Source organism: Canis aureus, chromosome 36, assembly GCF_053574225.1.
Source record: "Canis aureus isolate CA01 chromosome 36, VMU_Caureus_v.1.0, whole genome shotgun sequence".
Lineage (NCBI taxonomy): Eukaryota > Metazoa > Chordata > Mammalia > Carnivora > Canidae > Canis > Canis aureus.
This window is the reverse complement of record NC_135646.1, coordinates 22,311,542-22,339,017: the sequence shown is the minus strand read 5'-3', so window position 1 is coordinate 22,339,017 and position 27,476 is coordinate 22,311,542. Positions and strand designations below refer to the sequence as shown.

General features: G+C 36.7%; 1 protein-coding gene across 6 annotated transcripts in view; it reads right to left on the bottom strand.

Annotated features, from left to right (window-relative positions):
• Positions 1-27,476, bottom strand: part of SATB2 (SATB homeobox 2) — a 289,211-nt gene that overhangs the window by 76,496 nt on the left and 185,239 nt on the right. For all 6 annotated transcript variants that reach the window (XM_077885433.1, XM_077885436.1, XM_077885434.1 and 3 more), the window contains one exon: positions 19,970-20,072. In XM_077885433.1, coding sequence (XP_077741559.1) covers positions 19,970-20,072 — 103 coding nt within the window. The remainder of the gene's footprint in view (positions 1-19,969; positions 20,073-27,476) is intronic.

Genomic DNA, 27,476 nt, shown 5'->3' with positions numbered 1-27,476 from the left:
GCCTTGACTTTCCATTAAATAAGATGCCTCTCCCCTAGATATCTACCTTATTACATTTTACTGTACTTTACTAGTAAAGATTTAAGGACTAGCCTTGGCAGAGGAAAAAGAAAGTATCGTATACGTTCAAACAGAAGGCGAAATTTTTTCCTCCTCCAAGAATATTTCCCAGAAAAGAGTAAATCACCTCAGAGTCAAATCCTTATCTAAATCTCTATATCATGTTATGATGTAAAACAATGGTTGCTTTGGAGAAAACATGTTAGGCTGAAACAACCACCATTATTCCTAGTTTTAAGCCCTTACAGATGTAATTTAACAAAATCTGGGCTTTTAAAAAAGATATATTTACTTATCTGTGGGGGCAGGGGGAGTAGCAGAGAGAGAGAGAGAAAGAGAATCTTAAGCAGACTCTGAGTGAGTGCAGAGTCCAATGCTGGATGCTGGGCTTGATCTCATGACCCTGAGATCATGACCTGAGCTGAAATCAAAAGTAGGACACTTAACCAACTGAGCCACCCAGGTGCTCCAACAAAATCTGTTCTTTAAAGCAAAAATTCCAAACAGACTTAGTAATTATTTCTTAAAATTGCAAATGTTGGATATGTTCATGCAAAAGCCTATTAAGATAACTTTAAAGATCAAGAAATCAAAAGTAGTCACCCATATGACATATTTTAAAAATAACTGTCCCACTATTATGCAAATGATGCTGTAGTTTGGCACAAGGTTTACAATGGCAGGATCATATTTGTAACAGAAAAGTCTGAAGTCTCAAAAAAAAAAAAACTTAAGCAGAAACAGTGTGTCCTAGAAAACTGGGTTAAGTGACTCCAAATACAGGGTTTTATAATGCAAAGACACAAGTGCCAAATCACACGTGAGGAATTTTGATAAAATCAATCAAAAAATTAACTTTAAAAGTGGAGAAAAATAGCATTTCTAATTAACATTTTATGTAATATGTGATATTAAAATATATACATGGAAGTTAATTCATTGTTAATTAAAATGTAAGTAAATATTTGACCATTTTATCCATATGTCTTATAGTTTTATATATTTCTCACTGGGAAAATAGATAAACATTAGTGTCCTGGGATCACTTTATATTCAAACATATCTAGTATTTCTGCTTTGCTTAGAAAACAAAATGAATGCTTAACTTTCCCATGAACCCCCAAATAAGTTTACCTCAGATTTCTTGAAAGGCTCAATTTCTAACTTAATCCTTTCAATGTAATTCATTTAGTTGTATTTACCTTTCTTTTACAAGGTTCAAGGAGAGCAAATTATTTTAATCTTATCCTCTCAATGCAAACATTTTTCAGTCATTGTATTAATCAAATTTAAGGTATACAATCTTACAATCACACCAAGCAAATGGAGAGCCTTCAAAAGGCTACATAACACAGTTTCAATACAACAGGAATGACTATTATGACTCCCCGACTGAGAGAAGTAGAGGAGCTGCATGCTGCATCTGGAGTAAAGTTGTACTTTATAGATAGGAATACTTGGCACTTACTAGACACTTGGTCCACTTTTATTTGTTTAATTCCTTTTTAATTCAGCCAAAATAAAAGCATATTCAAACACTTAAGACATAAAAGTTTTATCCATTTCTTTTTCTACTTAAAAAAATATAGAACCATCTTTTTATAGCACGCATCCTTTGATTGAAAGCTAATTTTCCAAAATGTTGGTATTTTCATTTTTCAGTGGTTTTATTATACTTTGAGTGAATCATTTCCTTGAAATACTTCCTTGAAATAGGGCACCTGGGTGGCTCAATCGGTTAAGTATCTGCCTTCAGCTCAGGTCATGATCTCAGGGTCCTGGGATCGAGCCCTGCATCGGGCTCCCTGCTCACCGGGGAGTCTCTTTCTCCCCTGCCCCCCAAATAAATCTTTAAAAAAAGAAATGTATCTAAATCACATCATTAATAAAGATTTCTATTCATAGATCTAGTCATAATTTTTCACACAATTAAGCATTAACGTCAGAGCTCCAAGAAACCTATATGAATTGGTGCAATAAGAATCAGAATAACGTCACTCCATATTCCTTTAAGATTTATACATAGTATGTTCTTAGTTCTCAGACCCTTATAAATTCATATACTTAGGGATCCCTGGGTGGCACAGCGGTTTGGCGCCTGCCTTTGGCCCGGGGCGCGATCCTGGAGACCTGGGATCGAATCCCATGTCGGGCTCCCTGCATGGAGCCTGCTTCTCCCTCTGCCTGTGTCTCTGCCTCTCTGTCTCTCTCTGTGTGGCTATCATGAATAAATAAATAAAATCTTTAAAAAAAAATAAAAAAAAATAAATTCATATACTTAAAAATAGGGGCTGTGGAAGTATCCTTAAGAACATATAATAACACCAAGAAGTACTAACTACTTAGAAAGCCATAATGAAGGAATTGCAAAGGCAAATGCCACACCTCTAGGAAGAGAGCAAAAGCCAGCAAAACCAGCTGAAGAGATAGGAGAGTAAGAGAAAGCCTGCCAGCCCAAAAGAAGCAGCCACTACCTTGCCTCGGCCAGGCTGTTTCTTTCTCATATTGTCATTTCTTCAGATGTTTTTTCAAGAAAATGGAAAATCTGGATTATTATATGATAGTACCAGTTTTTCAAGTATTGGCAACTAATTCCATTTGCAAAACACAACAAACACCACAAACAAAACATATCTGAAAACCAGATACTGTGTATAGGACTAAAGATATCTCTTAATTTGTTAAAGAAGAAAATATTCAACAATATTCTTTAAAGATGGTTAAGGCAGACCTTATCCGGGACCATTGCAAAAGGTATAGAGACCCCTGTAATGGGATTTTATGGTTGGGGGAGAGATTGTACTCAACTCCAGATACAGCATGAACTCATGGGAATTTACAGCCAAAGAGCAAGGTAGGGGTCGGTATGATTTTCCACTAATCATTAAGAGGAAACATCGGGGCCCCGGGTGGGGGGAGTATCTGGCTACCTGACCTAACAGGATTCTTTGCTGAAGACAGGACAGAGTAATCAAACATCACCTGGGGGGATGGTGGAAGATGAAGAACCTGATCAGATAATCGAGGGGTGATCAGATATGGTGGCAGCGACGGGGGGGGGGTGGGGGGGGTGTTCAAGTTAAATTGACTTAGCAGGGTTCTTGCTGAAACTGAGTTTTACAAGAAGTGCAGAGATGAACCATGGAGAAAATTTAGAAGCCTGACTATAGTTTGGTCAAATGAAGATATGAAGATTCTTTGTCACTGTTTTTCAGTGCCTGACAGCTCTACCAATAAAAGTCAAATTCTTGACTTCCTAAAAATGAAGAAAGAAAGAAAAAAATCATCATCCTGACTTTTTAAGAATGCCTAAAAATCAAATGCTCATCAATAGGCTGCATTTCCACCAACCAAAGCAGTACATGGTTTCAGTAACAATTTGAACAGATTTTGCCAAACTTGAAAATCTTTTTCATTTTTTTTTTCTGCTACCACTCTCATAAAGATATCAGAATAATAGTTTAGACTCCAAAGTCACAGCAGGTAAAAGACAAATGCTTTTAAAAAAGAGAGAAGCATAACAGTGTACTAGACTCCGTCTAAAAATTGAGCTTCTATGTTCATTATTTTTCTTTTCTTTCTTTCCTTCTTTCTCCCCTTCCTACTTCTCTTTCTTTCTTTGTAAATTCATTTGAAAGTGATCAAAATGGCTGAAATGTAGACCTAACAGTAGTGCCTGATATTGTGTTTTGCTTTTTCACTCTAACAAAAAACGTAATAGTAAGTCTGTCTTAAACTAAATCAAATCCAAAGACCACACCTTGACTCTGAGAATCCAGCAATATTCAGCCATGAAAAAGAAATCCTGGAAAAAGTGAAGAATATATGGTAGCCCTACCTCTAATGATGAAAGCAATGGTCATATTCACAACCAAAAAAATCTTAATAAAGCCAAAATGCTTACTTATCAAAGAGACATAAAAAACACAATTTCCAGGGCTTTGAATCAGAGCTACAATTTAATTCACAATGAATTTGATTCTACTGTTGATAAAGTCCTGAAGGCGACTTGTGGGGTTGGGAAGGAATGATGTCTCCAGCTTCAAGTTCAAGTTTCCAAATGGGATGTGGTTTGAGGAACCATCAGGACAACTGGGGCTGAAATATTTTTATGCCTAGTAGCTGAGGCTTTCTGTAGCTTTTCTAACGTCTGGGAAAGGGTCTTAGTCCAGGGGACTTGCAGGTGAGTTCAGATCTGGAGTCTACTCATGTTTCTGAGAAACTCAAGAGGTCCAGGCTATCTTACAGATTCCTCTGAACTTTCCGGGAATGAGTGAAAACTTCAGGAAATGGGAAACTATTATTTAACCACTCTCTGAGCTTCTGAGATTGTATTTAACTCTAAAGTAAGAGAGGCCTTTGTACCCCTGCTTTAGAATTGCAGGGGGCTCCTAAAGCCTTTGTGAGTTCACAGAGCACCCTATGACCATTAGCTATTTAGTGGCCATGATTGCTGGTTACGGTTGGTTGTTCATAGACAAGAAAGTCACACTCCTCCCCAGGGATTAATCTGCATATAATTAAAAGATATTTGGTGCAAAAATCTCATTTTATTTCAGGCAATTTTATAGTACATCCAGGAAGTCAAGTATTTATCTTAATTATCACAAATTCCTGCTATATACTTATATGCATATTGTACATTTCAGGTCTGTGCTATGTCAGATAGAGTACAGTCCTTGAACCATCAAAATTCCTATCACCTGTAAGACTATTAGAAACATAAGTTCATTAGCTCCAAATCAGAATGTCTTAGAGTTCTTTCTTTCTTATTTTTGTTAAAGATTTTATTTCTTTATTTGACAGAGAGAAAGAACACAAGCAGGAGCAGCAGGGAGCAGGAGAAGCAGACTCCCCACGGAGCAGGGAGCCCTATGCGGGGCTGGATCCCAGGGCCCTGGGATCATGACCTGAGCTGAAAGCAGACACTTAACCGACTGAGCCACGCAGGTGCCCCCCTTAGAGTTCTTATGTACACTAAAATTCCAATGATTCTGATGTACACTAAAGTTTGAGCATCATCTTTGTTTTTATTGATTGTCTTTTGAAATTCTACAGATAGCTATCAGGTACTTTTTATGTACACTAAAGTTTGAGAATCACTGTTCTATATTTTCTTTGCTTTTATGTTGTTGTTTTTAAGATTTATTTATGTAATAGAGAGAAAGAGAGAGAGCGCACGTGCGAACACTTGCTCACATATACATGTACACAAGCAGAAAGAGGAGCTGAGGGGGACTGTCAAGCAGACTTCCTGCTGAGTGAGCATGAACCCAATGTGGGGCTGGATTTCACAAACCTGAGATCAGGCCCCTGAGCTGAAATCCAGAGTCAGGCACTCAATCAACTGAACCACCCAGACCCTCTTACATTGTTGTCTTTTGAGACTATTATCAGACACATTAACTGTCAAAGCCAGTTGTCTGCTGTTTTTCTCTAATCTTAACATTCACTATGTTATACATGTAAAAGCATTTAAAAACGTATGTGATAAATTTTTAGTTTTTGTTGATGATCACATTATAGTGAAGGAGCATTGATTGGATCTGATACTAGAAAACAGTACTCGAATCTGCATTGTACCTCTTATTAGTCGTGAGGCCTCCTTGGGCAAGTTGGAGATCCTCTAAACCTCAGTCTTACCCTAGGGAAAATATTATTATCTCAGAATTGTATGAGTAAAGGCTAGATGATTAGTATCTATGTGAAAGATCTTTGTCAAAGCGCTATTATAAATTTCAGAAAATATCTGTATAATTATGATTAACAGAATAGGCTTCCCCGTTTCAAAACTTCCTGATTAAGACACTCTGACAAATGTCTGCTATTTCTCTCAAAGGTCACCTAAAGAACTGCAATCTTTTTCTTTTTTCAAGTAACTATGCCATGTTACATCATATCACTTTTAAAAATAAATCCTATACTTTCAAAGAACTCATTATCAATATAGAATCACATGCCTCATGGTATATACAGGGATATGTTGTTATTCAGTTTCTCCAAATGAGACTTAGTTGTTCACATTCCGACCTTCAAATTAAGACACAGAATAGATGTGAAATAAAATGATATAATCTCACAACTCTTGAAATTAAATTTATAAAAATGTCACACAAATCCAGCTTTAAGTTTCAAAAGTTATTATGAATAAAAATAGAAACAAAAATCCCTTAAGGAATAAAATAAGCTTTAAGTGTATACATTTATATCAACCAAAAAAACCAAGGGAGATATCCTACATTTTTTTAAAAAAACAAATGTTTAATGTCTTATTTTTATTTCCCAGGGAAAGAAGGAGTAGGCATCAAAATGTCCACACTTAAAAAAAAAACAAAAACATAATTTTTCCTCTTTAATGCTTTTCTCAATTGGATTTCATTGTTTTTATTATGTGTTTTTATTATGCTGTAGATGCTATGTAAAATAAACCTACTAAAATTTCAGTACTCAAAATATGCTCCAATGCCCCAAAATATACTTTCTGAGGAGAATTTAAGTGCAAAAGGAGAAGTGTCTAATTGGCACACATCAGATGCCCGCCAATCGCAGTAAGATGGCATAGGGTAGGTAGAAAGAGCCAACTAGGACTTTTAAGGGCTGAGGTCCTAACCTCCTGGGTGATTTTGGAATTACCTGTAAAACAGGGAGGACTGTAAATTGGTTTTAAAGCAACCTTCCAAGATACTTTTAATAGTATCTTTATTAAAGAGTATTGCTGCTTGGATTTTCAAAAACAATTTCCTTTCTCAAAATATCTACTTCTGCTTCTTGATTCTTTGTCAAGAATTTAAGACTTTCCTAAGACATCTCTCTTTGCAAAACTCCCCACTGCAACAAAAATAATAGTTTATGTAGGGACACTCACAGTAGATGTAATATTGTTCTTGCAGGTTTATCTAGCAATACGCTTAAAAGACTGACAAATTTTCCAAGACTATAAACCTAGTGTTTTAATGCAAACCTTAACACAGTTGCTTTTGTGAAATAAGCCCTAGGGTCTGTCCATACTTAGAAAGCTGTGGAGAGCAATGAATTGGGTAAAAGGCTTTGCAATAAGAAATTTCTGGAATTTCTGGCCTGGATTTTTCCTTAAACCATTAAGATGCTTATGCAAATGTAAATGGATTAGCATGAATGAGTGCTAATGGATTCCTTAATAAGATAACACTCTAGTATTCCCTAGAACCTCTCTTGGAAACCCTGGATAAGAGAATATAAGCCAAAGCCGGGGAGGAGAAGATAGCAGAGTTTCTCTGTGTGACTCCTTCAACTCAAAAAATACTCTGGAAGTGATTCCACAAAGGTATGATACAGGTTTGCCTCTGGCACTCTTAGGAAAGTTGCCAATCAAACTGGTAATTTCGAATGGGTACCCAAACCTTCGAGGATAGACAAAAAGATATTCGTGATATCATTGCCTTGGATTTTCAGATCTTCTCCTGAATTCCTTGCTCCCCAACCCTTAGCCCCAAAAACTTGGGAGCCCAATGTTAAAGACAATGATCCCATCTGCTACCAGAGAAATCAGATAATTTGTTCAAGGTCAAATAGTTGTCCAAATGTAGATAAATATTTAGGAATATTCGAATTGATTAGGGCTGCTGGCACTAAGCATCATAAGCATAATAAATAAACCGCATGACCAGTAAAAACTAGTTTTTTTCTCTTTCTCTCCATTTCCCAAAGTTAACTTTTCAGGGCCTACACATATGTCACAAATACTTAATGGATCTTCTTTAGAGAAAAATGCTTTTTGTAAGTGCAGAAATTCTCATAACTGTCTTGCTCATATACCTCTTTTAAAACATATTGGCATTTCTGGTTAACATGAAGCCCTGCCATTTATACTGTAGTTGAGACATGGAGCTAAACCCTGCCCATATCATTGTCATTGAACTCTCAAAATAGTAAGACATAGATTTTATTATGGCCACTTTATTGAAGAAGCAGAAGCTCAGAAAAAAATAATGTCACATACCTATTAAAGAAAAAATCACATTTAAACCTACATTTTTAGGACCTTATAGCCTTTATTCCAAAAAGGCTAAAATGTTCAATTTAGGGAATGTGGTTATTATTAATTTTAGTATTTGAGTCAGGACTAATCTACTACTCTCCTACAGAAAAGTCCTGCCTTCTATTTTATGTGCATGCGTGCATGACACATGTGCACCCCTCGGTGACATGAAGACAGATGGGTTATCTGAACGGGGAGGGTGCAACCTGATGCCTCCACCATATGCCTTGTAAACTTTTCTGATATGATAGATTGAAAAAGCTGGTCAGTTCTAAAAAGTGATGAAATCAATGATTCCTCAACAATGGAAGTGGCTAATCACTAAAGCAGGATTCTTCACATTTGTTTATTGTTTTAATTCCTATGGCAACTTATTAATCAACTATTATGTGCCAGAAATGATCCCAACCCCTAGAGATACAGTACTGAAGAGTATTAGCTTAAAATACTCCACTCGGGGATCCCTGGGTGGCTCAGTGGTTTAGCACCTGCCTTTGGCCCAGGGCATGATCCTGGAGTCCTGGGATCGAGTCCTGTGTCGGGCTCCCACCATGGAGCCTGCTTCTCCCTTTGCCTGTGTCTCTGCTTCTCTCTTTCTATCATGAATAAATAAATAAAATATTAAAAAATAAATAAAATACTCCACTCTGGGCAGTCTGGGTGGCTCAGCGGTTTAGTGCCGCCTTCAGCCCAGGGCGTGATCCTGGAGACCCGGGATCGAGTCCCACGCTGGGCTCCCTGCATGGAGCCTGCTTCTCCCTCTGTGTCTCTCACGAACAAATAAATAAAATCTTAAAAAAAAAAAAAAATACTCCACTCTGATTTGCTTCAGACAGTTTAACTGTTTGCTACACATAGATGGGCCTGTAATATCAGCCTATAATTTAAAATGCATTTTGAGGGCAACCTGGGTTGCTCAGCAGTTGAGCATCTGCCTTTGGCTTAAGTCATGATCTCAAGGTCCTGGAATCAAGATCTGCATCACAGTCCCCGTGGGGATCCTGCTTTTCCCTTCCCCCTCTATTTTTGTCTCTGCCTCTTTCTATGTCTCTCATGAATAAATAAATAAATCTTAAAATAAAACAAAATAAAATGCATTTCTATTTGATGATAAAACATAGTTCCTTTCATCCCAATTCTGTTGATTATTAGCAATTTATTATAGTCATGTATAATACAAATTCACACTCATTACGTTTATTTTCATGAATCGCCCCCATTCTTCTACTTTTCTTGCACCCAAAAAGCGATGTCCCAAAATGAGTGTCATCAGCATAGACTCCCACCTGACTGATTAAAGACATGAATCACACAATGGAGAACTCTGGCAGGTACTCCACAAATTCTATAAATATGAAGTGTTTCTTTGAAACATGTAAACAATAGGAAACAAAAAGGGGTATGTACAGTCACATCATAAGGTAATAAGTATAAATTCCTATATGATTAAACTATATGAAATTAGGGTTACATAACTTTAATCTACAAAAATGACAATTTCATATGGTTCAACCTGATATTTACTTTAACTCTTCTCTCTGAACTAGGTTACATATTATTACTAAACAACATACTGTCCACCCACAGCATTTCCCTGAGTTAAATTCTTTTAAAAAGGTATCATAACACTAACCTCACTGACAAATCATAACAGCATCGCATATGCTAACACTTAATATGCCCAATCACTGAAAATATTTCTGATTTATTCTGTCCTAGTCAATAATTAAGGTACAAAGTCAATTTGTTATATAAAATCCATTTTCTGTTAACACAGACATGATTTAAGAGCTAAAGCTAATATTACATATATATCAAATATAAATCCCACACCATTAAAAAAAAAAAAAACAACTCTTACCAGAAGAGCTCACTAAATATAATTAAAGAAAAATATTAGGAGTCTGAAAGGGCTGAAGGGCAAAAGGGAAAAAAAAAAACAAAAAGCTAAGTCTTTTAGGACTACGAAAGTTAAAGATTTGTTTTTCTCTAAATTTGTTAAAGAGAATCTGTCTCTGGGTTGAGAACTTGCTTGCAAAGTCTCTGCCTAGAGCAAGATATTCAGAGCCAACTTGTTAACTCCTAATAAAACAAGGCTTGGAAGGAAAATGCTTCCAGCCCCATAAGCGAAGTGTACCAGCCGGCACTGTGATAATACCATATGACTGGTTTTCTTAGGTGTATTTTCCCCTTATTATCAACTTCCTTTTTCCATCATATAAGATCCACAAAAACATATATATCTACCATATAGCACTTGAAGCTGGATACCTCTGTGCTTTCACAAAAAAAGCTCATAGGACCTATTATGTTCCATGGAAAAAGTGAGTGTTATCCACCTCTACCCTTAATATAATCTCAACTCTCCCCATCTGAACAATACTGTCCCTTTTGGTTTCAAACAACACTTTATCGTAGTTTGATAACATTGACCATTTCAAGTATTCCTGTAACTTTAGGTACAGGCTAAAGCAAATTATATCTAATAATATCTTTACTTGTATTCCTTACTTTATCTTTTATTTTTCATGCTTTATTTTAATCTGAAACTATAATTTCAGAGGTGAGTTCAGCAAAATAGAAAAAAAAATAGCATTTCAGAAACTTAACATTATTATTTAGGAGCATTCTAACTTTGCCAGGTAGGATTCTATGTGTATTAATTCTTTAATTCAACCTATTAAAGAAAAGTTAATCAAAGAAACAATAAACACACAATTCTTTCTTTTCCATTGCCCATTCTCTCTGGTTTTATAGGACTTCAATGTTTCAGGCCATTATTTTAAGGAAAATATTCAATAAACTAGCTGGAAAAACCTCAAAGGGATGCTTTTTGTAGGCTACATATATGTTGCCTAATTTTTACTTAACAAAGGTGTTACTGTCTCTTTCAGTGGAATTGATTATTGCTAAATCTTTAGCTCGATAACTAATTAGTAGAAAAAAAAGAATGATTATAACCCTTACTAATTTGCTAAGGACATTTGTAATATGAATTAAACAGACAAAGATTGTCTTTTTTCTCTCAATTGAGACATGATAGCAAATAAGATTAGCCACAATATCACATGTGCAAAAATAAAAGTGCTTAAAATGCATATGTTCAAATGAGTTCATCAACTCAATTCAGTTCTATTATATTTACTAAAATAACTACCTGCAATGTTCCAAATTCATAGAGGTCTGAATAGGGGACAAAATGGATGTGCCCCTGAGATGTTCTTTTAAAAAACTTTCAGTCTAGTAGGGGGATTATTCAAAAGTAAGTAAGGGGTGCCAAGGAGGCTGAGCTGGTGAAATGTCCAGCTGTTGGTTCCAGCTCAGGTCATGATCTCAGGGTCGTGGAATGGAGCCCCATGTGGGCCCTACACTCAGTGGGCAGTCTGCTTGAGACTGTCCCTCTCCCTCTGCACCCCCTCCCCATGCTCTCTCACTCTCAAATAAATAAATAAATCTTAAAAAAAAAAAAAAAAAGGTTGGGACGCCTGGGTATCTCAGTGGTTGAGTGTCTGCTTTCGGCTCAGGGTGTGATCCCAGGGTCCTGGGATCAAGTTCCGCATTGGGCTCCCCACAGGGAGCCTGCTTCTCCTGCAGCCTGTCTCTGCCTCTCTCTGTGTGTCTCTCATGAAAAAATAAAAATAAATAAATAAGTCAAAGTTACTACAGAACATGGAACTTATAGGTGACAGCTTAAAAGGCCCAATGTTAGAACTCATCGCCTGACTTACATTCTATATGGGTCTAGATTCATCTCTTGGGAGTTCAGGATTCCTAAATCAGATAATCTCAAATTCAGCAAAAGGTGAAATGAATGAAGTCCTATCATCAGTCAGGTGAATGGCTAGTTCAACAATGTCTAGCAAGGCAATTATCATGTTAATCCTAGCATGGCACTTGTACTTAGCTTTGATCAGCTTGTGAATTTAACTGCATTTCAGCTTTTAACTGTGTAATCATCAAAAACAAACAAAAAACCCAACAGCCAAATAAATTTTTATTTAATTGATCAAGAAAGCAAGAGAATTCTCTGATTCGAATCCATCGATTTTTCACAAAATAAGGTGTCACCATAATCATATCAGATTTTTAATAAGCTGCACAATTCCTGATCTACATACAAAAAAATTCATTTTACAGCTCTGTAGATTCTTCATCAGGCACCACCAGATCTCTTTGTTTTTGAGTTTCTAATTTTGTTTCTGGGCAGGACAAATGGAAATCTGAAACTCTGAGAACTCTAACGTACATCGTAAGAAAACGGTATGAATTAGAGACCAGAACCACTGGAAACCCCTAACTATGTCACATCCTTCGGCTCCCTATGCTCCCACTGTTGCCCAAATACGGTCAGTCCATAACCTATTTCAGGCTTTCTCCTCACCAATCCCCATTCCCCATCCCAGCCATTCTCTCTTTTACTGCTAGATAATCACAATAGTCCCCTCTGGTATAAGATACCTCAATTGTTTACCCCTTCCGCCGTCTCCAAAACCCATCTCCTTGTCCATCTCCTTTCCTTTCCTCCAGGTTCTAAAGAAGACATGCCTATTTCTTTTTCCTTCAAAGGCAAAGCATCATCTGTGCCTTAGACCCCATCCTTTCCTAATTTGTGAACTCTTGCTCATCACCCTTCTTCCTCTCCAGAACCCTTGCCTCCACTGGCTCCATTCTCTTTCTCCTGAGTACGGGAGATGGGGTGGGGAGTGGTGTTAAACTCATTCCTAATTAAAAAAATAAAATAAAATAAACTCATTCCTAATGCTGCAGTTAACTGCGTTGATATTCTCTCCTTACTAAGCCAGTACCTGGTAGCCTCAGTTCCATGCCCCCTTCCCGTCCTTAGATGCACATACGTTCCCTCTGTTGTCACACTACAAAGAAACAGCTCCCTCCACTGTCATTATGGTCCCCTTTTGGCAAAGCTAAGAACCTCCAAATACCTCTTCTCCTTCTCCCCTCCCTGGCACCCTTGATAATATTTCTCTGCTAGTAAAATTGCTACCTTGCCTTGGCTTCCATGAAATTTCACTTTCTCCCTCATCACATTCTTAACTCATGGCCCTTTTTCTCTCAAAGCTTTCAATCCCACCCTGTTCTTATCCTCTATTATAGAGAATGCTCTTTTGGTGGCATTTTGAACTATCATGCCAAAAACAGTGGCTCCCAAATGTATCCTCTAGTCCTGTCCATGGGTCAGCTGGTTCTCTATCTCGAATGGCCCAATGGGTATCTCTACCTAGGTCACCAACTCCCAATGAAGTGTAAGCAATAGATCAATTTATATTGTCCCACTTCTGTCAAAACCATAAAGAGCCATGTAAGCTCAAAACCCTGGATTCTACTTTGATTTCTTTTTCTCTTTCCCACACACATATTGCGTTGGTCACTTCTCTCTTTTTCCCTGCTGCCACCAAAAGCCAAGGCCTCACTTCCCTATCTTTACTTGCATAGATGACTGCAATACATTCCACTTTGTCTATTTCCTCCCAGGTGCACATCCCTTATCGCTGCCACCTGCCTCTCGTCCTGCCATACACACTCTCCCCCACATGTAGTTTTAGAGGACTTCTAGTGAAATTTCTTTTTTAAACCACCATTTTCATCATATCACTCCCTACTGAAAACCTTTCACTGATTCTCAATACATCTCAACTGAACTTTTGGAGTTCCCCAAGGTAACCTTATTGTTCATTATTATAATACAAACATTACCCACAGCTAGATCCCCCCAAAAATCTCTGCTCGTTTGCCAGATGCTATCTGGCAATTTGTTTGATGCTATCATCAACCCTGCACCTACCCATGCTCTATCTTTTCCTTTTCACCAGTCAAAACGTTAGCCATTCTGGGCATCTCTTACATGATAGTGTCGTGATAAATGTCCAGTCATTCTAGACATACCAGACTACCACCCATAATTTTCTAAATATTCTTGCTCTTTTGCACCTCTGCATCTATACCTATGTTCATATACCTATGAACTTGCAGTTGCCTGAAGTGCTCTTCCTTCTTTTTCTCTCCTTGCAAAACTCTACTGTCCTTCAGGTATAACTAAAAGGGATATTTTTTAAATTACCTTCCTCTCCAACCTAAGACTTATCAGGTAAAACTTATGGCCCATTCTCTGTGCTACCATGGCATAAGTTTATACCACTGCCATATATTTGCCAGATAGAGGGCTGCCTCCCCTGTTAGGTTGACAGCAACCCAACAAGAAGTAGGAATCACATCTTATGTGTTTCTGGTTATTTCTCACTGCTTTTAGCACTAAAAATGGCCTGTAGTAGAAGCACTCACTAAGCATTTATTTAGCTAAAATTAGTTCTGTAACTGTGTGTCTTGCAAGGAGGGACTATGTAATGTTCCCCACTTAGAATCCTGACAGGTATATAAAGTTGATGCTCAAACTTTATAGATGCCGGCTTTTTGAAACCAAGAACTGTGTCTTAAACTTCTTTCAAATAGTAATTATATATGATAGATGAATGGATGGATAGATGAGTAAGAGAAAAACATCATTTTTCCCTTTGCATCCTTTTAAAACATATGTTTAAAATGGCATTATAAAAAGCATAAATATAAGCAGATAGCAAGTTTGTTTCTTTTAATCTACAAACCATATTGTTGACAAATGATTGTCTTATGTTTTAACATTTATTCACATTTATGAACAAACAAAGTTCAGGCCAAAGAAGCAGCTATTGTTATAGCCAGAATAAGCTTCTCAAGATCCAAGTAAGGAACTGGCCCACCCCTGAGTTTAGGGTCCGTGAAATTTTCCGCACACCATTCTTCCACTTGCTGACACTTTCAACAAGCTTCTAATCAGAGGGCCAAACAAGCTAAAGTGATTGATGAATGCACATCAGTGACTGTCACAGTAAAAAAGCACAAGGCTGTTCATCCAGTAAGATGGAAAGTGCTTGGTTATGGAAGCGATGTTTTGATTTCCATGAATATTTATAGAAAATTCATATAAGTTCAAGGACTTACATAAAAGCCAAGGAGTTGATGTTGGTACAGTACAGGCAGAGGGACAAATTTCCTTGCCGAACACCTTCATTTAGATCCCAAGCTGAAAGCAAATTTCTTTCATGACCCAGAAAAATTAGGTAGACAAAAGTTGCTTTTACCTCATCAGAGCTAAACAACAGCAGAAGGAGAAGTACCGGCAGTTGATTAAAGGCATTGTCCTGACCACCGATACCACCATGGCTAAGCAGGGGCTGCCTTATGGAACCAGGTCAGGGGACACTGATTTCTCTATTCAACTCTGAGGCACCACTTTGTAAATGACACAATCATTTTTGGGTACAAGAGGTGCTTTAAATGTGGTAACATTATATCATTTCAGCTATAATGATCATAATTACTTATTTCTTTTAATCACAACCCACTTAACCACTTTAGTACAGACGACTAGTTCAAGGAGTTTAATTTTCATTCAACATCTAATCTTTGTGTTTACTGAAACCCTTCACGGGCTTTGTTTACTGTCTGCTTGCTGGCCTGGACGTTTGATCTTGCAAGACTAGATCAGACAGGGTCAGATAAAATACTGATTACTAGAATAAACCAGGCTTGGAAAAGTAACACTGGTTTTTAAAATCCTCATTTCTCCCAGCCTTTTAATATTTTGCAAAATAAGTTCAAATAAATAAAATTAAGACAACTAACAATCAGGGGGTTCTTGAGCAATGATTGAGAAAAGAAAAGTGATGAGGATAATTTTGCTTTCTGGCCAAAATATGGGGTTTGGTTAGGTCCATTCATTCTACTGGTATTATTTTATGACACAAATAATTTTACAATATCCACTATATTTGTGTGAACTTTCAATGACCCCTTCATCCTTGTGACATATTAAATAGTTGAGATTGGCCTGACCAAAGATGACACCTCATTTTGCTTTGGTATCAGATGAAAAACACATTAGATATAATATTATTTTAACTTTATTAATTTTTAATTAGGAAGCATTTAAAATATATGAGTCCTTCATTGTGAAGGTACTTTTTAATTCCTATAAGATCCCCTGCAAAAGTAGATTGCCACAGAGTATAATTTCTGATGGTACTGTATATATAATTGCCACTTAGTTTCATAAAAATGATGAGGCAAGTTTTCATCTAGACAGTTAATAGAAAAGGGTTAGGCTTAAAAAAAATAAGTGTTTCATTAAAATGTGTAGAACTTATGAAAGAAAAATTGATGGGGTAAATTTCACATAATCCTAAGAATTCTTGAAAATAATTTTGTAACAGCATGAACATTTCCAGGTCCCTGTGGATTATTCTTGTGTCCAACAATAAAACTCCTATACATTAAACAACTGTTAATATTGATCTTTTTTTTTTCCTGCTTTTATACAGTATGTACATTTTTTTTTCTTATACTTGGGAGCTTACAAGCTCTACACTGCAAAGTCTAGGCCAGAAGCAATTACAGTACAAGATGCACAGCAATAAAAAATGCTGTCTAAACCAACCTACTACCCTACCCAGTCCATTTTATTCAATATCAAAAATTCCTGGGAAGCAGGTTCATAGTTCTGGACCCTAAAACCAGAGTATGCGAAGTCTCTCCCCATTCATCCTAAATTAACACTAATGTTAACTCAAATATGTCTATGTCAACCATGATGGTCTTTGAAATTAAAGAAAGAAGGTAAACAGAATGTACTTTGCTGTGATCACTGGGGAAAATAAAGTTAACATGCTAAGCCAAACTAACTTAGGACATTTTATAGAATAAGTGTAAATAGTTTAGCTATAATAACAACAAATTCAAAAAATGCACATTAAAATGTTTACTTCAAAATTCAGACAATTCCATTTGTATATAGTTTTTACATCTGTTTTTAATGATATCAAATTATTGATTGTTCATTTTTCTCATATTTATTTAAGCATTAACTATAGAATTTGCAATCTGACCCTTTTTTTTTAATCCTCTCAGTAGACTTTTATTTTTGCCAGGTTTTAGCCATATTTACTTTGATCTTTCAGAGTATATAATTATTTTACTGTTTATTTATTTCTATGAGAAGAGAAAAAAATTTTGACCTAGGAGATCTATATGTGGCAATTTGTAACAGAATCACATAGCTTATGTTAGGAAATCATGGTTTTGATTAAGAAGCAACCATTTAGTTCCCACTGTTTTATTAAAACAGACATTAGCAGATAATAGGAAACATATTTAACAATGTAGCTGCATTTAGTTTGGGACATTAGTAAGTTAGCATGAGATTTTCTTTTATACATTATATCAGCCAGGATACATGTAAATTGGTAATTTGGGGGTGGAAAGGAGTGGGTAGGGGGGCAAGGAAGGACACAGAACTCTGACTTCCAGGTTCTCAGGAAGAGCCCTAAGGTAGAATTCTGATTTTGCTATCTACTAATTTCCAGATTTCAGACTCATTACTTCTTTTTCTCATTTTGAAAATGGATGGACACAAACAGAAATTTTACAAACACAATCATTCCTTTCCCGTGAGAAGTGGATTCTACTAGATAGGAACTCCCACAGTGACATCTATTCATAGCACAAAGCTTCTATCAGATGAAATGTGCCTGTATATCAGGTCCGACACTTCCTTTTCTCTGAGGGTCGAAAGTTAATAAAATATACTTCTCTGAGTGTTTATTTTCTGTACACCATTATACCTGCCACGAATTCTTTGTTTTTCCTCCCACTCCCTTGGTTGATGAATCAACACCACTTGAACTGTTTTACGGCAGCTTGTGTTTACTTCACACATACCTTAACCTTCCCTTTTCTCCTCCTACTGACACACACACATGCACACACACACTGTTCAACAGCAATGACTAGCTCCATCTCTTTGAATAGCATGTGTACACAGTGTCTGGCAGCCTCTTCAGGTGTGGATCCTTGACCCTCCTGATTGAAATCAAGGTCTCAGTCTGCTTTTATGACACTTAAGATTTAACTGTGCATTTACTATCTTGAAAAAAAAAATAGAGCTTAAAGAATTGAATCTAAGAAAAAAAGGAGGAGATATAAGTGTTGGTGTGTGTGCGCATGTGTGTGAGCAGACACACGCACTCACACACACACACAGTCTGTAGTGGCAATTCTGAAAACACTACAGTGGAGAGTTTCTGAATCTGGAATTATACTCTAGCCTATTAAAAGAGGACTCTTTCTTCCTTTTCTCTTCTAACAGCAAGTAAATGGGATCTAACAAATGACCTTGAAGCTGCATGATTCTTTTGATTTTTAGCCAAAGAGGATATGTTCAAACACTTCAACAATTTTATTTTAAAAGAAAAACTTGGTGACAACACTTAGAGAAAAGAAACCCTTCTGAACTACACAATCATGTCTTAGAATGAGAAGGAGTTATTCATCTTATCCTGTATAAGAGTTAATATTAATAATATTATAAAGCAAGTGCCCAAACTGGAATTTAAATGCTTCTGAGAATTTCAGAATATGCTGAAGAGAAATGGATCTTAATTCAATGTGCAGTGCGCTTTAATTTCTCCTGGGTAGTTCAACATCTTGACTTTCCTTACAACTTGGATATTTAGCATAAAATGCTCTCTGTCTTTTGTAATCAGAGACGTGCTGCCAATGCCTGTAAAGTTCATTTCCTCAAAAGGTAACTGTAAACGAGCTCCCAAATATTAAACAACCAACATGTATTATTTCAATATCCTTTCCCTGGAGGAAACCAGCAGGTAGTAAAACAAATAAATTCATCTTTTACTTTTGCCTACCCACCAGAAATTGTCATTTGAACCTCAGATCGGGGTAGTTAACTGTCAGCAAGGCTATGAATACCTATAATAAAGCATGATGGATGATGTCATGATCATGCAAAAATATAGACTGGAAGGGACCCTCCAACATCAAGCTATTATGTTACCAAAAACTCCCCCAAATCCCTTCAGGGGCTGGTATCATTTGAATTTGAAAAGCATGTAAATTGGGTAAGAACACTAGAATGTTTCCAACCCTGACATATTTGTAAAGGAAAAATATTTAAAGGGCTGGATGGTCTAAATAAGCATGGCATTTATTATACAAGAGACTGCATTTTCAGATACAATTCTACATTTCTTACATTACTGCTAGTACTACCGTTACTACTAATTATTATTATAGCATTATAGCTCTTATTTATTAAGAGGTTTCTTTATGTCAGCATTCATTTATTTAGTCCTCACAGTGAGTGATTTAGATACTTTTATTGTTTCTTTTTTATTATTATTATTATTTTTTTATTGTTTCAATTTTCAGATGAAGAGACTGAATCTTGGTGAAGTTAAATTTGTTCAAACACACACTAGCAAATGGAGGACAGAGATTTGAACACAAGTCTGCTTTTTACTGCAGGGTCCCTTTAATTTATATACTGGTCTGGAACTGTCACCAAATAAACACATCAAAACTCCATTTCTAACCGAAGGTTTCCTGATACCACAACAAGCAGTCATTCCAATTTGTTAATTGGTACTTAAATTATAAGTGCTGATTTAACCTACAATGACTGCTTTTAATTTTCCATTAATATGTTAATGGAAATGATTTATTGATTGAGCCTTTCAAATAGACAGGCCTATCTGAAATAAACCATTTCAAAGATTTCTCAAAGTCTTGGCCTTCACATGCATCTCTTGCGAAAATGACAAACTTTACCCATTATGCTATGAATTTTACTTTAGTTCTAACACCATCTTAGTTTTTAAGTGAGCTAATTAGGATATCCTGATGGAAATATTAAGAATCTTACCTTTGCAAAAATTACACATAATTAAATAAAAATTTATACCTAAAATTAGCATAAACTCCAAATAACCAACAATTCATTGACCTAAAAACTAAAAATAGGCTTTAAAAACAAAAAGTTCAGTTTACCTTTAATCTTCTTGTACTTCTTATACCATCTCCCAAACTCCTGGCACTTGGTTGCTGACACGTTGGCATAATATGTGCTATTTACAATGGATGAAATCATACTCTGAAAAGAAAAAAAAAAACATAATAGCTATATTTTTCATAAACTAGTGCTCCTTTTTAGGGACAAGAATTACAGATCATACGGATCTTCATGGTCTTTTAAATCTGAAGTAGTCACCCTCCTGCAAACTAAACTATTAAATGTCAAATATGACTAGCTAAATTTACTCTTTTTTTTTAACTTCTACTGTATAATGACAATGCTTTTTCCAAAAAAACAACCTTGGGGTAATGTCAAAGATGGAGGAGGCAGGACATACAGATTAAATACAAAGGGAAAGAACAGTTGTGATTTAGGAACCAGAGTAAAAGGTGAGATCAGATGCTCCAGCATCGGTAATTCAAATAATGCCTTTCAGATGTTTCTGTTCTGCTTCCAACTGCAACAAGCTTACACAGCCAAGAATCTGAGAACATCCGTGCTACACACTGCAGAACAACATTTAGGGAAATAAGTTAAATTAATATAATTTATAGAAACGTGTGATTAGCACTTGTGTGAAAATTCATCAAATGAAAAAATTAACAGTGCTATTTTAGAGCAGGGGAAACTAAACATAACACTTGTACTGTGTTTCAACCAAAAATGAATCAAAGCTAAAACTTTCTGGGTGCTTAAGTACATGATTCTTTCTTCCTCTTCACCCCTTCTCCTTCCTCAGCTCTACCCTTTAGCCAATTTGTTTATAATTGGGATGAAAAGGAAAGAGAAGAGCATAGCTTGACTTACCACTAAAAAACTAAATTATAATTGCATACCTTGAATGAAATTTCCTACAGGTATGTTTTCAGTCAATATGGCATGTTTGGACCAACATTTGTAACAGATATTAACTTATATACCTGAATTGACTGTGATAATACAGCCACAGATTTACACAGAGACTTTTACTTCAGCAAATTCCGTCTAAAAACAAATGGACGTAAACTCGAGATTCCAAATGACTTTGGTAAGGTTTTATATCTTGCCTTGAAATCTCATCTTTCTTCAAAAAGGTATCTCCACATATGGATGGAGCAGCTATGCAAAATCTCAAAACTTAGAACTAATGGTATTTTTCCAAAGCAGTCAAGATAAAAAGGATAACAGTAAATCAAGGCAACGGCAAGTTATTTACCAGGGGGTTCAAACAGCAAACAGTACTACACAGACTCCTATTTAAAACAGTTCCCTCACTGAGCCCACAGAGTTCCTCTTTTTCAAAAATCACTATGTGGGCATCTGGTTTGGCTCAGGTCGCAATCCCAGGGTCCCGGATTCGAGTCCCACATCAGGCTCCTGGTGGCGAGCCTGCTTCTCCCTCTGCCTGTGTCTATCTCATGAATAAATAAACAAAATCTTTAAAAACAACAACAACAACAACAACACTATGCAGTGCCAGTGGGGGAGGGGAACCCTAATTCAATTCAAAGAAACCTCTTTGGCCCTTCCTATATAGTAGATGGCTAACCTCCCCCAGGTGCTGATCTCTAAATGATAATTCTGTTCTCTAAGGAGAGATAGTGAGAAGAACCTTTTTAATCTGAGGATCTGAACACAGCCCCGGGAACACAAAGAGCCAGTATCACCTGAGTGTATCACAGAACTTCTAGAGCCTTACCTCCTGCCTTAGAAGAACAGTGGAATCCTAATCTTCCTGAGGCAGGGTTCTGCTTTGTGTGTTACTAACAAAAGAGTAAAGAAGTCTTTTGGCTAGCTGGGCTAGTTCCCTTTCCAGGCTGAGTTTTTCTTTTTGTCTTAATCTGTGAAACCCTTGAGGACAGTGACTGTGTCTGTTGCATTTTTCCCCCCTCATGTCTAACACACTTCTGATGTGGGACATCTGAGTCACTGAAATGTAACAGATGAAAAGGGACAGAGATGAAATTTTAAAATGCCAAACTGAAATGTCATAATAATGAAAATTTTAACATGAAAGCGGCCTAATAATAGATGCACCAGCCATACTGGTGTATACGAATAATTGCAAATGTACTTGTCATCTCTATATGTTGTTTGTATGAATGTTATCCTCTAAAGAGGCACAGGATACATAGCCATGACAGGAAACTGAAATTAAACTCCTATTGCAAGGATGGTCTGGGAGATGAACTAAAAAGCTAAGTGTCTCAATTACTACTGGGAGCTGTCCATCAATTCTTCCTAGACCATAAGACCAGGCCACCAATCCGCATCACTGTGGCCCCAAATAATCCACATTTCCGTCACTCTCTAGCGTCCCTATTTTGTCCTTGCTCCAGATGTGTCTTCACTGACACTGCATATGGCCAGTGTCAATCTATGTGGCAAGGAAGTTAATACCTGGGCTTCCATGGTCTCCATCACCAAATCCTGTACTAGAGTCAGGTTCACACAACTCATTTAAAAAAGAAGTTGGCTACCCAGAGACTCAATCAGATTTGTTCTCTTCCCCAATTATGAATGAGTTTCTATCTCTACTGACCATGAAGAGGGTGGAGTGAGGTGGGAATAAATTTAAACTATGAGTTGAGCAAAGGAAATAGGTAGCAAATAAAGTTTCCTAGATGATGAGAATCTTTAGTCAAGTCTTTTTAATTTGTGGCACATTTTATTCATATTAATTCCCTGCAGGTCTTTACATCTAGTTGACACTGAAACTAGTTCTACTGATAAGAATTTTCATAATTCATCTTCAGAGAGTTTTAAAAACAGAAGAGGTACATCTGGGGCATACTTTGGATGAAAGGTCATGTTATGTCTTATTATTCTAGTTTCAAACATGAATATTCTCTAACCCTAAATTAGATGGTTACATTCTCATAGCCTGAGTTTGAACCACTAGGCCTCACTAGAATACTCTGGACACACACATGAAGTCATCTAAATGTTAGTGTCAGTTTGTTTTTAAAAAATCAAAACCTACTTCACTATAAACAAAATTGAAAAGAGCGAACACAGACTCAGCACATACTGACTCTACATGGAATAAAGTTTTCCAGAGGTCCTGCGGCACAAGAATCTGCATTTACCACATTTCATCCATTCTACAGTCACATTTTTTTAATATACTTTAATGTCATTGAAATTGGAATGCATCTTACAATCAACAGCATCTTAGACCTGATGAGATATAGTTGCTGCAAAAATAGGATGCGTAATGATTAAAATCTCTCCCACCAGTCACTCTACCAAAAAAAAAGAAAAAGAAAAAGAAAAAAAAACCCTAATTTCCATTTACTGCTTTTTTTAAAGTATCTATATAGTTTTGTACTTTGTATTGCTCTTTTATGTTTTCCAGTAATTCTAGAGCAACCACACAATTGGGCTTTGAGGATCTCCACATCTTTTTGAAAATGAACAAAGATTTGAGTAAACGTTTTCAAGCCAGAATGCAACCAACTCCTGAGCATCCTTGTTGTATAATGTAATGCTGATACAAATGACCCAAAAGAGATGCCTGTTGTTATTTATAACACTTAAAGGAATTATATTTTACTGAGGGTCATATTAAAATGACTTTGCACTTACTAAGCAAGCTTACTGGCATGGTAGTGGCTGTGACAAGGAAAGGGGAGGGCCACACATGCACTGGGCCAATCAGGGAGCTCCCAGAGGTACTCAGTCACAGCCACAAACACCACATGATTAGTAATCATAGACAAAGCTATGCTATGAAAAAATTATGTGTTAAAATCAATAGGAAGGTTTAAAATGTCTTCCCAATTATAGAAACTTTTGGAAAAGTTTTAGACTTCTTTGTAACTAACCATGAAATCTTAAATATGAAGATATTAAATGAGGAATAAAATCCAGGTTTGTCATTTGCAGTCACTCTGACACACAGGTTATGCCAGTTTTCTTTGAAAGTTATTTAAAATAGTAATAAAAATAGTAGTAATAAGATATTTGAGGATTTAAAATACAGCAGCATCAGCTACTTCAAAGTTTACTAGCTGACTTGAACTTGCACCAAGACAAATTACAAGAGAATATCATACTGTTTTAAATATATATTGTTTAAACACTAAAATATATTGTTTTGATACTATACTTAAGTAGATTGCCTTATCTAAAAATAAATTTTCTTTTAGGCTCCTGAACTTGTTTGTTTTTGACTAGCTCAGATTATAGATGTCACCTGTTACATGGCTCCATTTTCCAAAATGAGGGCCAAGAAGCTCAAAATGAAGAAGCATCTTGTCCAAAGTCAAATAGCAGTGGAAAGCACCATAAAAAGACACTACTACCAGGCCACATTATTTCATGAGTCTCTTAAGAAGGGAACCTAGTTAATGAAAGAAAGGAAATATTCACCACCACCTCCATCAACTGGTACTCAACAGCAGATAATGCAACCAATTCTTCAGACAAAGAAGACACGAAGTGTGACAAAAGCAAAACATCAAGTTGTGACCTCGGGCCCCTTATAGGAGTTAAGGAGCTTAGGATCAGAGAAAACTAAGGAACCCAATGACAATTTAAAACTTAACAGTTTGAAAAGCAAAACAATATACACCCGTTAAAATGATTTGTCTTAAAAAGACAGAGATCTGAGCACCCACTTTCCCTCCCTAAGAAAAGAAAGATAAAATAATTAGATATCCTTTACCATAGTCTCCTTGGCTTAGTGAGACTTACTTGTTTGCATAGCAGTGTTATACTAAGAGTAGCTAAGCTGCAGACCGATAATACACTTGCTTTAAAAAAGAACATTTTAAAACCAAGTGAATGGTTACACGTTCTGTCAGTAGGAATGCCCTGTCTCAGCAAGAAGAGTGTCAGAGTAGGGAGAGAAGCTGGCATCCTGTAGCCTCCTTTTCCACGTCTACGTGCGGGAGAGAGTATGATGCAGGCAATGAATAATATATGCAATTTTTGCTCATTTTCAGCCTTTTTTATTCTGCTTTGCGGTATGCTAAATTACATATTAAACATGAGATTATAATGATATGTCCATCAACTATAGTAAAGGGAAAAAACTGATCTGGAGAAATTACTTTGTCATGAAAAATTCAGTTAATGTTATTTGGCAGCCTTCTGCTCTCCCTTACTATCCCCATTTCTGAGCTATACTATCAGAATCGAAAACTTTGCCATTCTAATTGAAGGAAACACTTCCTCTGGGCTTTGCAGTACGACAGTAGTCCATCTGAGAGCTCCTCCGCTAAGGTGCTGCTGGTGGCACCCTCATCTGTGAAAGTGGGATGTTGGTACCTGCCTAAGAGAGCTGTAAAGATTCAGAGAGATGATCTGTGTAAAAGGCCTGGCACAAGACGCAGAGTCAATGAGTTCAGCTCTCTCCCCTCCACGCAATCATTTCATATGTTCATGGCAATTACCCAGTTAGGGATTCTTTCCAAGCTGTCATTTGTAAGCCTCCTTCAACAAGAGTCATGAGGTTGGGCCTCGAACTAAAACAAACTCACATGAAAATAACTGAAAGGGACAGCTGGCAACTGGTTAACACAAGACATGATACATCCCCACTACATACATGAATTTAAGACTAAATGAAACAGACAGTTGGCAACTAGTTAAGACAATACTGGTCCACACAATTGATCAGCCTCTTGTCTATAGATAAACACATGGTCAATTTGTTTTTTTCCTCCCAACCCAACTGGCTGCTTGAGTTCACTGTCCGATTATTTTAGCATATTGTACATTTAAGTTGGTCCTTTAATGATCCCCAAATGAGCAAGGCTTGCTCAGGATGACAGGAATAATTATCCTACAGTCTATGTCTTAAAAAGACTATATAAACACCGTATCGCCATCATACTGGAAATCCAATAACATTTCATGGTTCAGTAATTTCTGCCAGTCTTTTTGTTCCTCAAACATTTGGCAAGAAAACCTCAGCTATGGGCATGGGACAGAGCTGCTTTAAAAACATACCTATATGCTAAATGAAATAAGCCAGATAAAAAGACAAATATTCTATGATTCTACTTTTGAGGTATCTAGAACAAGTAAACTCAGTCAGAGAACAGAAAGGAAGTCACCTAGAGTTAGGGATGCGGGGAAGGGAATGGAGAGTTATTATGTAATGGCTATCGACTTTCTGTTTGGGGTGATAAAGAATTTTGGAAATAGGGGTGATGGTTGCACAACATCGTGAATGTAATTAATGCCGAATTATGAACTTAAACATGATGAAAATGATAAACTTCATGTTATGTATTTTTACCTCAAAAAACAAATTTAAGAAAACATATCTAGAGTCACAGAAAACATGGTCTCTTGGTCCTTCCACTTGATCATCATAACAACCTATGAGGTGGACAAGGAAGGTACTATTAGCTTTACGTATTTTAATGGATCAAAACCCAGAGGACCTGGGATTTCATCTTTTAATTCTTCCTTGAGTAAAGAGAAGTAGGCCACAGAAAGAGGTGGTCATAATGTTTCCAAATTGGAACAGTTAGTTAGAGAAGACTATTTAATAAGAGACCTATGCATAAGGTATGGTAAGTTAGGATGCTCAGCGCAGACTGTATGACTGAAGGGAGAGGCTGGAAGTGGTGACTCAGGGTGACTTCGGAGGAAAAGGAAGAGGCTGTCAGCACTGAAACACATTTGGAAAGGTGAAATCAAAAATAAATACATGGACACACAAATACAACCTATACTTTCCAAGCACCTGGCCAGACAGAGAATAGCAAAATCATGACCTCTCTCCCCTTAAATAAATATATATGCCTCAGCCTGCAATTGTTGCCCTTTTATGGACTTTCCAACTTTTCTTCTGCTTTCAAAAACTGCTCTTTTGACCTGCCGAACACTGGGATGTTGGAAGAACATACATACTGGCCACTGAAACGTCATTCCTTTATGCAATCACCACACTTGAGTGAAGAAATACCTAAGATGATTTGGTTTAGGGGTAATAAAGAAGAATTAGTTCAAAAAAGGTCTTTTAAAAATCAAAAACCAAAACAAAACAAGAAACCCTAGTCATTTTTTTTTTACTCATGAACTGAGTCTATCTTACATAGCCCAGTAAGCAGGGCTGAAGTAAGTAGTACTCTTCTTCCTAGGTTGAAAGCTTTTTCCTCTCTCACCTTCACCACTGCATCCCCAGCCCACGGCAAAGTGCCTGACTCCTAATTGGGACTCCAGTAATATTGCTGGAATACACTGTTGAATTAATGTGAACAAAAATGCACATTACATAGGTGGAACCTTAAAAAAATGCATGCACCTGTTCTATGACAACCACAAACAAAATAAGTGAGCTTATCCCCACACTGAAATGCAATCCAGTTACACAAGTGAGGTGAATAATCTGGAATGTGTTAAGCGTAATAGCGGTAGGGATTAATGCTGGGGCCCATATCACATGTCCATGCTTACTGAGGATGACCCCGGTAAGATTTTCCATAATCACACATCACACAGAAGCCTAAATCAAATCTCCCCAAATTGAATAGAACTGAGCCC